This window comes from Mesoplodon bidens, assembly GCF_964165515.1.
Source record: "Mesoplodon bidens genome assembly, chromosome: 15".
Classification (NCBI taxonomy): Eukaryota; Metazoa; Chordata; class Mammalia; order Artiodactyla; family Ziphiidae; genus Mesoplodon; species Mesoplodon bidens.
This window is the reverse complement of record NC_138171.1, coordinates 15,688,405-15,704,295: the sequence shown is the minus strand read 5'-3', so window position 1 is coordinate 15,704,295 and position 15,891 is coordinate 15,688,405. Positions and strand designations below refer to the sequence as shown.

Genomic DNA, 15,891 nt, shown 5'->3' with positions numbered 1-15,891 from the left:
TAGGGAGGAGGTGGTGCTTGCCTGAAGTGGCAGGACAAGCTGGCAAGCCAGTGCAGTTCCACCGACTTGCACTTCTTCATCTTGCAGTTGAATCTTTATCCAAATGGATGGATCAGAAGCAAGCCTCCCATCCCAATTCCCAACTCGCCTTCCTTCACTGTATCTTTTTTCTTTTCTTTTCTGTAACACCTTCTAATCTAAGAGTCATTTACTAATTTACTGTGTTAATTGTCATATGTCTGTCTCACCTCACTAAAATGTAAGCTTCGTGAGGGCAACGATTTGGGGAGCTTTTTGTTTTTCTTTCCACTGAAGGATCCTATGTGCCTTCAGTACACAGTGCCTGGCCTATAGGAGGTATTCAGTGAATATTTGATGAATGGTTGGATGAAAACTATTTTGTTAAACTATACAGACGTTAACAGGCATTGTGGGAAAGTGCCAGCCCTTAGGCATTGTTAACCCAAAATAAAGCAGAATATTCTCTTTTTCACTCCTTTGACTCTGGTTTGGATCTGAGGTTACAGGAACAGCTTATTGATGAGAGATTAATTAGAGACTTCCCAATAATATTAATAATGATGATAATATAACAACAATAACAGTTATTAATAACAACAGTGATAGCTACCATTTATGGCATGTTTGCTGTCCACCAAATACATACGACATGAAGTCCTGCAGTAAGAGCGCCACACTTATTATGAACTCGTCCAATTCTCTTTTCACCCCAAGGTTGGAGGAACTGGGATTGTCTGTTTTCCAGAGGAGAAAAGTGAGGCTCAAAGAGGGCAAGTTGTTTGTCCAAGGTTACACAGCCAGTGCAGTTAGGATCTGTCCTTAACCACCAGTTACATTCAGTATTAGGTTTAGGGTGTCCTCTCTTTGGAGAAGGAATTGGAAAAGCTCAAGACTAGGCAAGCATCACCCTCCGGGGTGTCCCTGCACCAAGAACACCAGCCTCCAGGATGGAGTAAAACCACACAGGCTGGAAGGCAAGATGGATTTTTTCAGCTTGACTTTCCAGCACTTCCACACCCTCTCAAGCCTTTCCATTCTCATATTAGAAAGAACCTTCCGTCTTGAACTGTGAGGCTTTTCTCACTTCTAAGACCACCTCCCTGAAGTGGACCAAGGGACATTCCTGTGGTGACAGGTCACTAAGCCATTTCTAGGGAGGCCACGGCAGCACTTCCCTCTAAAGGGAAGAGGGGGACAGAAAGAGGCTCCTTCACCCACCTTTCGACACCCTGTCCCCGGTGAGGCCTCAGGCAGGGGCTGAGGGAGCCGGTGATTCTATAAATCTCCCGCGATACTTGAGTGAGCCTTTTGTGTTCCTGAAACACTGTGCCTGTTACCCTGGCTGTGAGCTCACAGAATTTCTCACCACCGGCTGTGGAGAACGTCGGCATTCATTCCCGCCCCTGCCAGCCTGGCCTGGCCTCGCTCGGATGCAGTGAACACTCCACACATACGGCAATGGCCATGAGGCCACTTGCCCGACAGCTGCAGACACAGGTGGAAGATGGCGCCCCCCTGGGCTGTAGCCAAGATTGTGTGTTGTCACACTCATTGCCATCTTTAAGCACACAGGGCATCAGGCGCTGTGCCGACCACCCGACAGCCACGGTCTCATTTGATTCTTATAATAAACACGATGAGGCCCTGTGGTCCCACTTCTGTAGATGAGGAAGCCCTGGAGCGATCGGTCCCTGGCGTGAGTCTCACAGCATCTGCAGAGGCAGAACCACGTTTCCAACACAGGTTGAGTTGGTTCTCAAACCCGTGCTTTTGCGTGTCTGCCTGCCCCAAACGCTGGTTAAGAGCAGGGCCTCTGGGTTTGAATCTTGACTCTGCCACGTCTCGGCCGTGAGACACTGGGCAAATCACTGAGACACCCTCTTCCTTGGCTTGTTCATCTGTGACATAGGGATAATAATATACTGAAATCACAGGATTGTCATGAGGATTAAATTAATTGATGTATAATGTATGTCAAGCACTTAGTATCTGGCGCATGGAGAGCATTGTGTAAAGGTGCTTGCCTTTATTATTAACTTAGATATCAGGTCCTCCTTTTCCTTTCTGCATGACGGAAACTTCATCTCAGAAGTTTCAGGGCTTCTCCAGCTAGCCCCCCGTCCCACCACCCCCACAAAGGGCTTGTGTCTGTATTCCCAAGACACTTACGTCGATCATCCATGTAAAGTGCTCACTTAGAGTGGTGCCCCCAGTAAATGCTAGCGATGACTAGGATGACAGTGCCGAGACACTGGGGTGTGGGGAGACGGGGGCCGGGGGAGGGCATCTGATCCTCAGCGAGCATCTGTCCTCCCTGGTGTAGGGTCCCGAAGGAGACATGGAGACATGGCCACCGTGCAGATGCCCATGTCACGGGTAGGACGAGAGCCAGGAGGCAATCATTATACTATATATACCAAGTTACTGTTATTTTAGTGCCCTAACAATGAATCCAATGTAATTAATTTACAAGAGAGGGGAGATGAAAGTCTCATTCATTAAGTTCCTGGTCAAGGAACAGTAAATCAAAGAGTTTAACACTTAGAACTCTTCCCAGGGGAATTCCTCGGCGGTCTAGTGGTTAGGACTCTGCACTTTCACTGCCGAGGGCGCAGTTCAATCCCTGATAAGGGAAGTAAGATCCCACAAGCCACATGGCACGGCCAAAAGAAAAAAGAACTCTTCCTGGTCCACTGACCTGGACCTTGTCGTGACTATACTTTCTCCCTCTCTTGTAGCTGAAGAGTTGGACCGTGGAGGACCTTCAGAAGAGGCTCTTGGCCCTGGACCCCATGATGGAGCAGGAGATTGAAGAGATCCGGCAGAAGTACCAGTCGAAGCGGCAGCCCATTCTTGATGCCATTGAGGCCAAGAAGCGGCGGCAGCAGAACTTCTGAGGGGGCGAGGCCGGCAGGGCCCCAGGCCGACGGTGAACTCTGGCTCGCTCGGCCCTCCAGCTGCCTCCATCATCTCTCCAGCCCCTCTGTGAACTCAGGAACGCGCGCCAGTGGCCAGGGCTGCCGTGCCGGTCAGCGCGCCGCCCTGATGTGTGTATTTAAACTGGGCAGTTATATCATTTCGGAGGATTCATGTGGGCGCTTTGAAACTCAGAGTTTTCAACCCCAGAAGCAGAGACTCCTAGTTGAGTGAGAGCTGGGAAAGTGTCCCATTGTCTTTTGTTTTTCTTCTCCCAGTAGCTTTCAGTGGTTCTTTCTGGAAGACTTTAAAAAATATATATAAATATGCATATATATATAAATTATAACTAGATTCCCCACATGGCGTGGTGGCATCTCTGTATAGGTACAGTTTTAAACAGTTGCCTCTTTTCTGTAAGATTATGGTACTATGGGACATGAGGGCAGAGAACACCAGGAGACTGCTGGGGGCACTCCACCCCCTGGAGCCAACCCCACCCTTTTGCAGGGCTACACTGACAGATTAGGTTGGGGCCTGTTCCTTTACCACACTTTCAGCCTTGTGCAGGCCATCCCTGGCTTCTGGAGCTATCAGTGATGCCCAAGGGAAAGGCTTGAGTACTGGTGTTTACTTTCTGAGTCCCAGGAGAAGCCTGGCACGCTCCTTGCAAGACGGGCCTTTGCAGTTTCAATGCCTTTCATCCATCTCCACTCTCCCAACTGCCTAGAGTCACAGCAAAGACACTGCCCAGTGCCTTAAGAGGAGACGTGATCCAGCAAGGGGACAGGCCTGCCAGGAGCTCCTAGCAAAGTGGAGCTGTGTTCAGTCTGCAAAAGGGAAAAGGTTTTTGAAATTCTCATCATCCATGTGAAGGTTACACACATGGCATTTTGCTCCACATACCTTACAGACAGGGGTAGAGGGCATTGCTTTTGAGACCCACATTCAAACATGTGACTGTTTTCTTTTTCATTTTACTGCTACGGGGTCTGGAAAGGGTACATGAATATCAGACTAAGATTTGTTCTCCAGGAGACTCAACCCAGACCCGTAAAATGCCAGAGCTGGAAGGGACCATAGACATCATCTGGTCTAACAGGGGCTTAGAGAGGAGAAGTGACATGGCCCAAATCACAGAGCAAATTAAAGTAAGAGCTGGAATTGGACTTTGGGGCTCCTCACTCCTGCTTCACTAAACCAAGCAGCCCCTTCTTGGAGGGAAGACACTTGTGTCAGTTTTGGTGAAGTTGTTTCAGGGAATCCTGCTAATGGAAAGTTGCTCTTGCTTTGTCTCTTCAGTAGGCGACTGGCTGTGAAGAGATTCCCAAGGGGAGCCAGATCGTTCAGTTTCAGCCATTCCGTGAGCTCCACAGCATCTGCCGGACAGCAGGCAGGCATCACACAGGCAGCTGTAGGGCCTAAAGCAGCTCAGAGGGCTTTGCAACAGACAGCGCCGAGCCATCCCTCTGGAGCCTTGGCTCAAGGCCACATGTCACTGAGTCACACAGCCGAGAGCAGACAGTTGGGAAAGACAACTGTCTTTTTGTTTTCTAGTACCTCTTCCCCTCAGATAGGGGAGCTATGACTAGGTGGCACCTAAGGATACTGTAATTTGATTCCATTATTGCTCTTGCTACCCAAACCTGGGGATCAGTGGAGAGTCAGGGAATGTTCCTCTTCTGTGGCTGGATTCTGTTCTTTACAATTACAGCAAGTTTTTTAAAATGCAAGAGGCTGTTGTCGGTCTGCAGGGCTTGGCCAGCTAAGCAGCCTTGTGACAGGTACAGACAACAGAGGACAATTCGAGGATCCCGCTACAATAATCAACGGCAGCTAGCGATCATGACCACTTACTATACGCCAGGCACTGCACTAGGTAGGTAGGCTCTTTGTGGCAGCTCCAAACTTCCCAATAACTATGTGAATTAAGTACTTTATCTCCATTTCATAGATGAAGAAACAGGTTCAGGGAGAAAAAAGTTCTTTCCCAAGGTGGTACAGGTAGTAAGTGGTAGAATCGGGATTCATAGCATCACCATGTGGGACCAGTATTTACAGGGAAAAGGAAAGTCACAAGTCGTCTTTTTTTTTTTTTTTTTAATTTTATTCAAGTATAGTTGATTTACAATGTGTTAATTTCTGCTGTACAGCAAAGTGATTCAGTTATACATAGATATACATTTTTTTCACATTCTTTTCCATTATGGTTTATCACAGGATATTGAATATAGTTCCCTGTTTATCCAACAAGCCTTCGTAAAAATGAAATGACCACTTTTCTTGCACAGACTAAAAAACTCTAGCTGGCGTTCTCAGGTTGAGAAACCACTGAATTAGTAGTCAAGTCTGACAGCCAAGTGAGTTTTAAAACCCAAAGTATGGAGCATGAATTTTCCTACACCATCTGCTGCACTAATTAACAGTCCTGCCTCAGTCTCTCTCTCTTTCTCTCTCTTTTTTTTAAAGGATTTTGCACTTGGCCACACAGGAGGGGAATGCCCATTCTTCTCCCTTCCTAAGCTAGAGCCAAGTAAAAGAAGGTTCAGTTTTCCCCCATAAATATTCTTGGGTGATGAATCTCGATCTGAGGTTTATTTTGTTTCAGGCATGTGTGCATCCAGCATGCTGGTCCAACAAAGTACATTGCTTTCCAGTCTAGCTAGGCAGAGCCCTTTGGCCAAAAGTCAGTTTATTTTGGATGAGATGGATTTCCTGACAAGGTGTGTTTGTTTTCTTGTGACAGGAAGGCAGAGAAGCAAATCCTAGTCATTTTTTTCCTTGAATACTAAATTCAAGATAGGTCAGCTGGCTTCCGTTGAGCCCTGAGCGTCAGTCATTGCTTGAGCATTTGTGACTCAAGCTTCCAGGGGCCTCTGGGCCTCTGACTTGTCCTCTCCTAGGAAACAATGACCCAGACCTAACTGTGTCTTTTAAAAATCTCAGATTCTCCAAGAATATCTTTACTGCTTCCTCATCAGTAATTTTGAAGCAAATTTCAATTTTTCTTTTTCCTTGTCCCTTCTCCCAACCACCAATTGGATGGATGGATGGATTGGTGGATGAATGTTTGGCTTGATGGATACATGGTTAAATAGATAGATAGACAGACACACAGATAGACCCAATACTCCAAAGCAACTTAAGAACTATAGCCTTGACTCCTCCAGACTGTAGTTTCTGATCCAGGAAACATTTATTTAGCACCTGCTGCCAGAGATGTATTGTTTATACCATTTAAAATTCAGTTGTGCTTACCAATATCAGGAATGAGAGAGGTGACATCATTACAGATCCTACAGATATTAAAAGGCTAATAACAACTTTATGAATAACTTTATGCTAATAAATTCAACAACTTAAATAAAATAGACAAATTCCTTGAAAGATACAAAGTACGCACCATAGCTCACTCAAGAAGAAGTAGATGGTCCGAATAACCCTTTATCTATGAAAACTTAATGGCTCTGGGTGATACAGGTATTACTGTCCTCATTTTACAGATAAGGAAACTGAGGCTCAAGAGAGGTAAAGTCTGTTGCTCAAGGTCAAGTAGCTAGAATATGGCAGAGCCAGAATTCAAATCCAGGACTTCCTGATCCTTATTCCAGTGCCCTTTCTAGCATACCATGTTGCCTCTAAAGATTGCAGCTCCTTTTTTACTGGAAAATTGTTCCTGCCCAGCCCACATCCTCTCACCCCATCCTTTCTTAAGCACTATGTCTGTATCTTCATCAGGATTATAGTCATTGCATTTGGAATCCATGTTCTTTTTTGTGTTCGGAAAAAGAAAATCTCTTCTACCAGCTTGCACTCAGACCAACTTGGAAAAAAAAAAGCTTAAATGCTGTTGCAGACGTACAACTTAAAAATGTGAAGTTTGTAGCTTTAACTTTTTGTAACAAAAACTAATAACACTGGCTTAAGAGCTGACCTGAAATGCTATTTTATAAAGTTTGGATGTAAATAACCAATCGAGGTCAGCAGTTTGTATATGTATGAGACATAGCTTCCTCCACTGCCTTTTTTAAAAAAAAAATTGAGATGCTTCCTATGTGCTTTTATGTTAGAATTGTTGTTCTCCCTCCTTCCTCCTTCCTCCACCGTGTCACCTTTGTTTTAAATAAACTGTCATTTGGACCAGAGTCTATCTTTTTAAAAATGAGCGCCTCCATCTATAGCCTGGATGATGGTATTGTGAACCTTTGTGGCATCGACTCTGTGGTGTGTTTATTCTGGAATCCAAAGCCGGGGAGAGGTAGGTGGCGTAGGAAGTAAACTTTTGTTGGACCCTACTGTGTCCCAGGCACTGAGCTGGTTGTCAGGGATTTAAAGATGAACTAGGCACAGCTCTTGCAGGCCACCTGGGGAGTCGGTTCAGCCCACAAGCATACAACACTGGAAATACTATGGTAGAAGAAAGTACACAACCTGTGGACACAGGAGGGAGCAACAGTCGGTTCTGCTAGGATGTCCAAGGAAGCTTTTCTGGAGGAGGTAATACATCCTGAACTTTAAAAATGAGGAAGAGACGGCCAGGTGGAGAAGGGGTGAGAAGTGAGGGAGAGAAGGCATCCTGGGCAGAGGGACCAGCCTGTACAAAGGGTCTGGTGTGAGAGTCTGGACGTAGGATCACCATGGCATCCTTCATCTCTGTCTGTCGTTGATGAAGCCAGGCCAGGCACTGCCTCAGAGGGGATCGGCTGGGTCCTGCCCATCCTTATCCAGAAACAATTCCCTAGCCTGAGCCTGGGTTCTCTTAGTCTTAAAAATCTACTCCACAGCTGGGAGGGAGCAAAGTTACACCGAAAACTAAGTTTAGGTCCCAAGTCAAATTGCTCTACAGTATTTCATATAATAGTTCCACAATCGATTTGTATAACTGTCATGCTATTCTGCCAGCTTTTCTGGGGGTGGGGGTGATGTCTGCTTCCTCTTGCCTAACTTTCTCGCTCACTCCCTGAAATATTTAGCATATCTTCCTACATGTTGCCAGACTTGATGGTAGATGCTCCCTCTTGGTCAGACTGAGAACTTGTGGCCAGAATAAGGGAAAGAGATGAAGTAAATTCATGTTTACTAAGCACTTATATATGCCAGACACAGTACAGAGCCTTTTAGGTTATTTCATTTTTTTTCTCACAGACCCTGAGGTATATAGTCCTAAACCTTTCCTCTAAATAATGTGATTCTCACAGTGTGCAGTACTGCCCACCAGGAAGCATTTTGGAAATGTGTGAGAGTGTTTTGTTGTGACACGGATAACAGGGACCTATCGGCATTTAATGGGCAGAGGTGGGGATGCTAGAGGTCCTGCCAGGTGTCCTGGGACAATCCTGCATGACAAAAAACATTGTCCTGCATTCAGCGCCACATGCAAATGTCTAACTGGACACGTATGTTGGTGAGAAACTCATAAACACCTGGTGCTAAGCCAAACCTCATTTACATCTAAATACAAAGTACCTTGTACAAGCTTTTTTTTTTTTTTTTTTTTTTTTTTTTGCGATACGCGGGCCTCTCACTGTTGTGGCCTCTCCCGTTGCGGAGCACAGGCTCCGGACGCGCAGGCTCAGCGGCCATGGCTCACGGGCCCAGCTGCTCTGCGGCATCTGGGATCCTCCCAGACCAGGGCACGAACCCGCGTCCCCTGCATCGTTAGGCGGACTCCCAACCACTGCGCCACCAGGGAAGCCCTGTACAAGCTTTTACTATTCATTTTCCCAGGATAAACGATGTAGAATGGAGAGACACTTGTAAGTTTTTGTTTGGAAATTTACCAAGAGTTAGTCTCCATTTCAGAAAATGACATCGGTGGCGGCAGCAAACACCTGTAATATCTGAGTCGCTAGTGCAAGACAACACACCAAGATCCGTTTAGACTTGTTGCTATCATATTCACAGTGATTCTGTGTACCATGTAAACAAACAAATGACCATTTTTCAAAGAATGATGAAGTACCATAAAGAAACGAAAGCAGAGTAATGAGACTGAGAGCTGTGTGTGTGTGTGTGTGTGTGTACATAGCGTAGGGAGAGGCAGCCCTATACAGAGGGATCTAGGCAGGTCTTTGAAGAGATGACCTTTGAAATGAGTGACAAGTAGGAGCCAGCTAGGCGGAGGACGTGGACGATACGCATTCCAAGCTAAGGGAACAACAGGAGCAAAGACCCTGAGGGAAGAACAAAAGCTTGACTTGCTGGAAGCGTGGCCGCCGTGCCTGGAACAGCTTACGAAGGAGAGAGAAGGTGGCAGTGAGGTCAGAGCGGTGAGACAAGAGCACGCAGGGCTGTGTGGTCCGCGGGATGAGATGGAGGGCCGTCAGAGGGACACTACCCAGCCCGTGCAAATGTACGGGGTAGCTACTCTTAGCCCTCAGCATTTGTCTCAGCCAGCATCCTGCTTTGACCAATGATGCAGCTGAGGCCTCAGAGTTGACCATCTTGAGTCTGGACTCCAATTCGGGTTTCCTGACCCCACTGTTCATTCTGAGACCTCATCTGGGGCCTCAAGTACAAGAGTGAGTCTGCTTTGTGATCTCTGGACATGCAAACTACTTCCTTTCCCAAAGCCCTCTGCTCAGAGTTGCTTTACCACGAGAACAAGAGCTCTGATGGGGGCTGCCGAGCTTTCCTTCCTATGCATTTTTTGAGCGCTAATACCTGACATTTATTGCACCAGGCATTTTCACATATATTGTCTCGCTTGAACTTGATATTAATACTCTGAGATGTAGGTGTTTATTACTTCAAGACAAGTGAAGAAACAGGCTCACAGAGGCAAAGAAATCCAGCCAAGATCACACAGCACCTTAGTAGCAGAGATTCGAGTCTCAGTCTCTCTGACCTCAGGGCCCATATTCTTTCCTCTGCACCACGCTCATAGTAAGTCTCCCATCATATTCAAATAATTTTCATACCTCCCCCCTGAGAATGAAGCCAGCACAGGAAGGCAGAGCAGGAGAGAAGAGTTGGTGACCTCAGCTGAACCTCCAGATCCCCTGGTACTTAAGCCACCTTGTTGGGTTTCTGTCACTTGTAACTGAAAGATTCCTTACCAATCCAAGAAGGGAGGAAAAGGTGGGTGAGGGCTTTGGGTACCAGCCCTGTTGGAGGTTGGAAGTTGGCCCTGAGATGGGCTTCTTGGAGATCAACAGATCGCATCCAAGGTCATGCAGCTGGTAAGTAGGAAGGCCCATATCTGAACCCAGGTATGACTCCAAGAGTAAGGTGTGCACAGCCCCTCCTCCTGAATGCATGGACTTCCTGAGGGTTCTGAACCCAGTCCTTTGGAACAAGGTCAAGCACTAGTCAACATCTGCCTTGTCCTTCTCCTCGTTTCTAGCAGCCATGATTCTGAACGATGCTGTCCCTGTCATCTCAAAGGTTCCTGTCTTATAAGGTTAGCTTCTCAACTTATTAAACTTTCTGGAGAATTCTTTCCACACTCAGGCACAGGGTCTGGCTGGCCTGAAATAGGAGGGCTGGTAGTCATCAAGGACCGTCCCAGCCGGCACCCAAGGGCTGTGTCCAGAGCCCGAGGAGAGAAGAAATTTAAAACAGGACCCACATTGCACAGTCACTTCCTTCAGCAGTGCCTGGGGAGTTAAGTTTGCCAGACAAAGTGATGACAGTGGGGTGTGAAGCCCAGTGAGAACAGTCCAGTATTAGGAAGCCCGAGTTTGAATCCCTGATTCACTGCTCTTTTTTTTATTCACTACTTTTTGAGTGACTATGGGCTACGGTTTCCTGAATCTGCTCAAAAATGATTGTACTATTTTATTATTGTTGCTGTTGTCTTGCAGGGATAAAGGATGTGAAATCACTTTGTCAACTGTAGTGTGCCACAGACATGTGAAGGGTGGTTATTATTATCAGTTGATAGGTCATCTTCCCTCTTGGGAGCCGCAAGAAATACCTTATGAGTCAACCAGCTTCCCTTCCACCTCCATTTTCCAGTATGAACACCCTGCTTGGCTCTTATTTGAGCTAAAAAGCTTGTCTCCACACAAACGAACTGAGGTATGACTGTGGCCTCTCTGGGTCTTCGTTTTCTGTTCTGTAATACGGGGCTGGGGATGGAGCAGACCTCAGATCTGATCATCCCTAAGGAACATTATGTCTCACTTACTCGGGAAGTTCCCCTCCACCCCCGGTCCCTGCAAACAGGGAGACACCATCACAGATGTCCCATCCTAGAGCCCTGGACACAGAGCTATCCCGTGTACTCTGCAGTTACTCCTGAACATCTCAGAACATCAGCTCTCCATTTTACAGAAGGTGAAACAGAAGCCCAAGAGAGCACAACAGCAAGGGATACCCCAGGGACCTGTGCGGCGCTCCCTTCCTCTTCTAGAAAAGGCCCAACTCCCACACCAGCCCAGGGTTCACATGGTGGCAGGCGACCTCCGCACAGACCCAACTCTTTGCATCAGTTGAGTGGTCCAGTCACCTCATCTGGACCTGGGCCAATCAGAGCTCTTCTAACACATTTTTCAAACTGGAACTGGGAAGGAGTTCGCTGGCAGGGGTGTTACAAGAGGTGGAATTAATTGGGAGATGGTGGTAACCCTGTTGTCTGCCACGGGATGCAGAAATCAGTCTCTCTCTCTCTCTCTCTCTGGGTCTCTCTCCCTCTTGTCCCTAGATTCTGTTACTGCTGAAGCCGAGTCAACTGGCTACCACCACTCACCAGTGACGAGTGATATCATAACAGGTATTTGTTGGGTTTTGCCCACCCAGGATCCCTTTCCCTCATTTTAATGAAAGCACCCCGCCTTTTCTTCAGGGTACTCCATCATCTGGGTTCTGAGAGACCATCAGTGGTGGTTCCTTCATCCCCAGCCACGTGATCAGCATGTGATCCAAACCAGCCCAGTGAGATTCAATCTTTGGCGAATTTTGAGCAGAGTGATACATAAAACAGAGGCAGGTGTCACTAAAGCATTTTAAATGCAGTGCCCTGGGCTTCCCTGGTGGCGCAGTGGTTGAGAGTCTGCCTGCCGGTGCAGGGGACACGGATTCGTGCCCCGGTCCGGGAAGATCCCACATGCCACGGAGCAGCTGGGCCCATGGGCCATGGCCGCTGGGCCTGCACGTCCGGAGCCTGTGCTCCACAGCGGGAGACGCCACGGCAGTGAGGGGACCGCATACCGCAAAAAAATAAAATAAAATAAATAAATAAATAAATGCAGTGCCCTGAAGAGGTGATTCATGGGTTCTAACTACTTTGATCCCTGTCTTGCCCTCACTCCTATCATTCTGAGCCTGGTTGTTTAATTTTACTTTAATCCTATCCACTACCTATCAGCGGCAGTCTATTTTTGCTTAAGTTTTCTAGAGTTCGATTCTGTTGTTTACAACCAAAGACTCCTAACTGATACAGAAACTGGACTTAGGGTGGAATTACAGCAAAATACCTCCATAATTGGGCTGTCCCAGGGCAAAACACACTGAGGTTGCTGCTCGTGCTCTAGCCTGGGACACCAGCAGACCATGGGATGCAGCGGTAAAAGGCTATTTCCTGTGTTACTTGTTATCATTCGACCACTGAGGATCTGGCTCTTAGGGAAGGGACAGCTTCTGTCAGACTTCAACTTTAAGGACGTGAGGAATGCCCAGGCTGTGGACTAGAATGCCTTATCTCTAACTGTACAGAATAATGTAAAGGGGAAGTCAACAAAGGAAGTCCAACTATAATGGCGGGGGGAGGGGAAGAGTAGAGCATATGGCCACAGAGAAAGAATCTCTTATGACCTGCAGTGGGCTGACATCTCCAAAAACCAAAGATGGCCATTGATTCTGCAGGTTGCTGAATTCACAGCCCTGCTGCACATGTATGGAGTTAGGTACTGAGAGAAAGAGTGGGATTATGACCAGTGGAATGGCTGTAAGAAAGGATGTATGAGAGAAATCCGAGACAATCTGCAACACGGGGGGGAAGCAGCCCTCACCCTTCCTTACTGCAGAAGTTTCCCAATGTCCTGCTTGCCCCAACCCTCAAGGCTGCTTAGCTGGAAGGTGAGGATCAGTTTTAACCTAGAGGGTGAAAAATAGACTCTGAGTAGGAAAGAATCTTGGATCCACAGAGAACTGCAGAAACTTGTTAATTGATGCCATCAGAAATTCGGGGTGTATTTGTGGGAATGGATTTTTGGGGCAGTGGATGAAGGAAGGGGAAACGTAATTTTGGACCAGGATGATCTTCTTGACATGGATGCATATACCATGGATTCTGGTATGGGGTCTAATGAAGGATGGGTTGGCTGATGCAAACCTGGACCAAAGGCTGGCCCACATGAAATGGGGTTTAAAGTTCCCAAGTCCCTTAGCATCATGTGGAGGAAGAGATTCAAAGATTTCTGAAGACAGTGATGCTGGATTGGATCCATTTTGTGCCTCCTTCCCATAAATATCTCTAACTATGGCCCTCGGTGAACTCAGAACACTTTACCCTTGCTTGAGGAAAGTCTAGACCAGGAGTGCTGGGTGGAGGGGCTGCAGTTTGAAGTGGGGTTTCTGATCTCAGAAAGAAGGAAGAATGCAGAGGTGCGGGAGGCCAGGTTGGCATTTAACTGTCAGAAATTAACTAGGAACCATCATCACCTTATTCAGCAGGCATAAATCTCATGCCGGAGGGCCCTGAAAAGTGACATCAAAGGTGACCACTAAAGTCTTACTTGATTTGCATAACCAACAAGGCACAAGAAACAAAACAAAACTCAGCAAAACAAAAACCAAAGGCATTCTCCAGCCCATGAAAAATTTAAAAAGCCCTGACTTAAACCACCGTGACAGTTACAGATGGCCACCTAACACCCTGGCTTGAGTTCTTTTATTGATCTAAAGTTCTTTTTTTTTTTTTTTTTTTTTTGCGGTACGCTGGCCTCTCAATGTTGTGGCCTCTCCCGTTGTGGAGCACAGGCTCCGGATGCGCAGGCTCAGCGGCCATGGCTCATGGGCCCAGCCGCTCCATGGCATGTGGGATCTTCCCGGACTGGGGCACGAACCCATGTCCCCTGCATCGGCAGGCGGACTCTCAACCACTGTGCCACCAGGGAAGCCCTGATCTAAAGTTCTTTGAATGAAGGATACACTACTTGTCTACAGGAAGGACTTTGCCATACTATGGCCTGAGTGGAATGTGAACAGTTCTCTTGCAAAAGGAACTGTGGCCATTTACAAGGGTAACTGGGTGCTGAAGAAAGGGAAATACCCAAACCTTTTAGGGAAACTTGGATGAAGACTTCAAGCTAATACCAATTACTTGAGTCCTAGAGGACCACTGCAGGTCCACCAATCATGAGAAAAATTGTGTTTTGATCTCGGCCCATATCACTGGAGGTCCAGTGGGATCCCAAAGTTATCCTGTATCTTCAGTTTTTGAATGATAGTTGGAAAAGATCCCTACATTGGCTCCCTGACCCATGGAGGCCATTATAATATAAGAGGCCAGCAGAATTCAGTTCAGTAACTGTTTCAAAATAGACAACTCGGGGCTTCCCTGGTGGCTCAGTGGTTGAGAGTCCGCCTGCCGATGCAAGGGACATGGGTTTGTGCCCCGGTCCGGGAAGATCCCACATGCCATGGAACGGCTGGGCCCATGAGCCATGGCCGCTGAGCCTGTGCGTCTGGAGCCTGTGCTCCTCAACGAGAGAGGCCACAGCAGTGAGAGGCCCGCGTACCGCAAAAAAAAAAAAAAAAAAAAAAAATAGACAACTTGACAGAGATACCACATCTTTGGGGAGGCTGCAGAGATTTGTGTTTCCACCAAAGCTCCCACAGGGTGACGGATGACTCCTATCAATACACCATTAGTTTCCCCTCTTTGGCTGGTGCAAAATTAGATGGGTCTTAGAAAATGACAGTGGACTCTTTTAATCAAGTGGCAAATCCCATTTTAGCTTCTGTGTTAGGTACGTGTTCCTAATCAGAGTCCCTGGAGCTAATATACCTCTATGGGTTTCATTCTCTATTCGAAGGAACAGAAACCACTAGAAGCATTTTACTATTAGCTGGAAGGGATAACAGTCTCCAACCCAGGGATACCTTAGTTCTCTAGCTCTGTAGCAGAAAGACTTTGATTCCCTGGTCATCCCTGTTCCACACGACATCAAACTGATCCACCACGTTGATTAACATTAACAGGGCCTGGAGAGTAACAAGTGTATTTTTGATTATATACAAGATAGCTTCCTTATGTTAGAAACATTTATAAAATTGTGTGCATGGGAAGAAGCTGTGAGCATATGATGTGCTGGGCAGCCAGGGGTTGGAATGTAATTGACACCTGCTATTTTTGCCTGTTAACATCCTTCCCCTTTATTTTGGTGACCTCACAGGGACTTTTCTTTGGGTAACACTTTTCCTCCATCCCAAGTGGTCTGTGGTAGATGTTTATTCAGGTACCCTACCCTTCACCCCCATCAAGGGAGAGGCATCTGACTCAAGCTGGGCAAATCAACCTCTTTGCTGGGATTGGGACTGTGACCAGAATGATACAGGGAAGGAAAGTGACTGGAGAGGGATCATTTAAATGGCAGTGTCCTCAACGGAAGGTTCATGGGTCCTGCTACTGAGGTCCCTAGACCTCTGCTCATTCCTACATTTCCTGAGGCCTGGACAGTCAGTTTTTCCTTTGACTGGGTGAACTTCACCAATACCTTTCTGTTGTGGGCTGAATGGTGGTCCCCAAATAGGCCCACATCCTAATCTCTGGAACCTATAAATGTTACCTTATTTGGGTCTTGAGATGAGATCGTCTTGGATTATCCCGGCGAGCCCTAAATGCCATCTCAAGTATCCTTATAAGAAAGAGGCCCTGGGAGATGGGACACACACAGAGGAGAAGGCAACGTGATGGCAAAGGCAGAGACTGGAGGGATGCAGCCACGTGCCAGCAAATGCTGGCAGCTGCCAGAAGCTAGAAGAGGCAAGGAGAGGACTCTACCTGCA

The 15,891-nt window shown here is 47.0% G+C and overlaps 1 protein-coding gene across 1 annotated transcript in view; it reads left to right on the top strand.

Moving 5' to 3' along the window:
- Positions 1-7,077, top strand: part of STK4 (serine/threonine kinase 4) — a 98,576-nt gene extending 91,499 nt beyond the window's left edge. Inside the window, exon 11 of the mRNA XM_081257736.1 lies at positions 2,760-7,077. Within this exon, the coding sequence (XP_081113862.1) occupies positions 2,760-2,918 (159 nt within the window). The 3' untranslated portion in view covers positions 2,919-7,077. The remainder of the gene's footprint in view (positions 1-2,759) is intronic.
- The last annotated feature ends 8,814 nt before the right edge of the window (positions 7,078-15,891 follow it).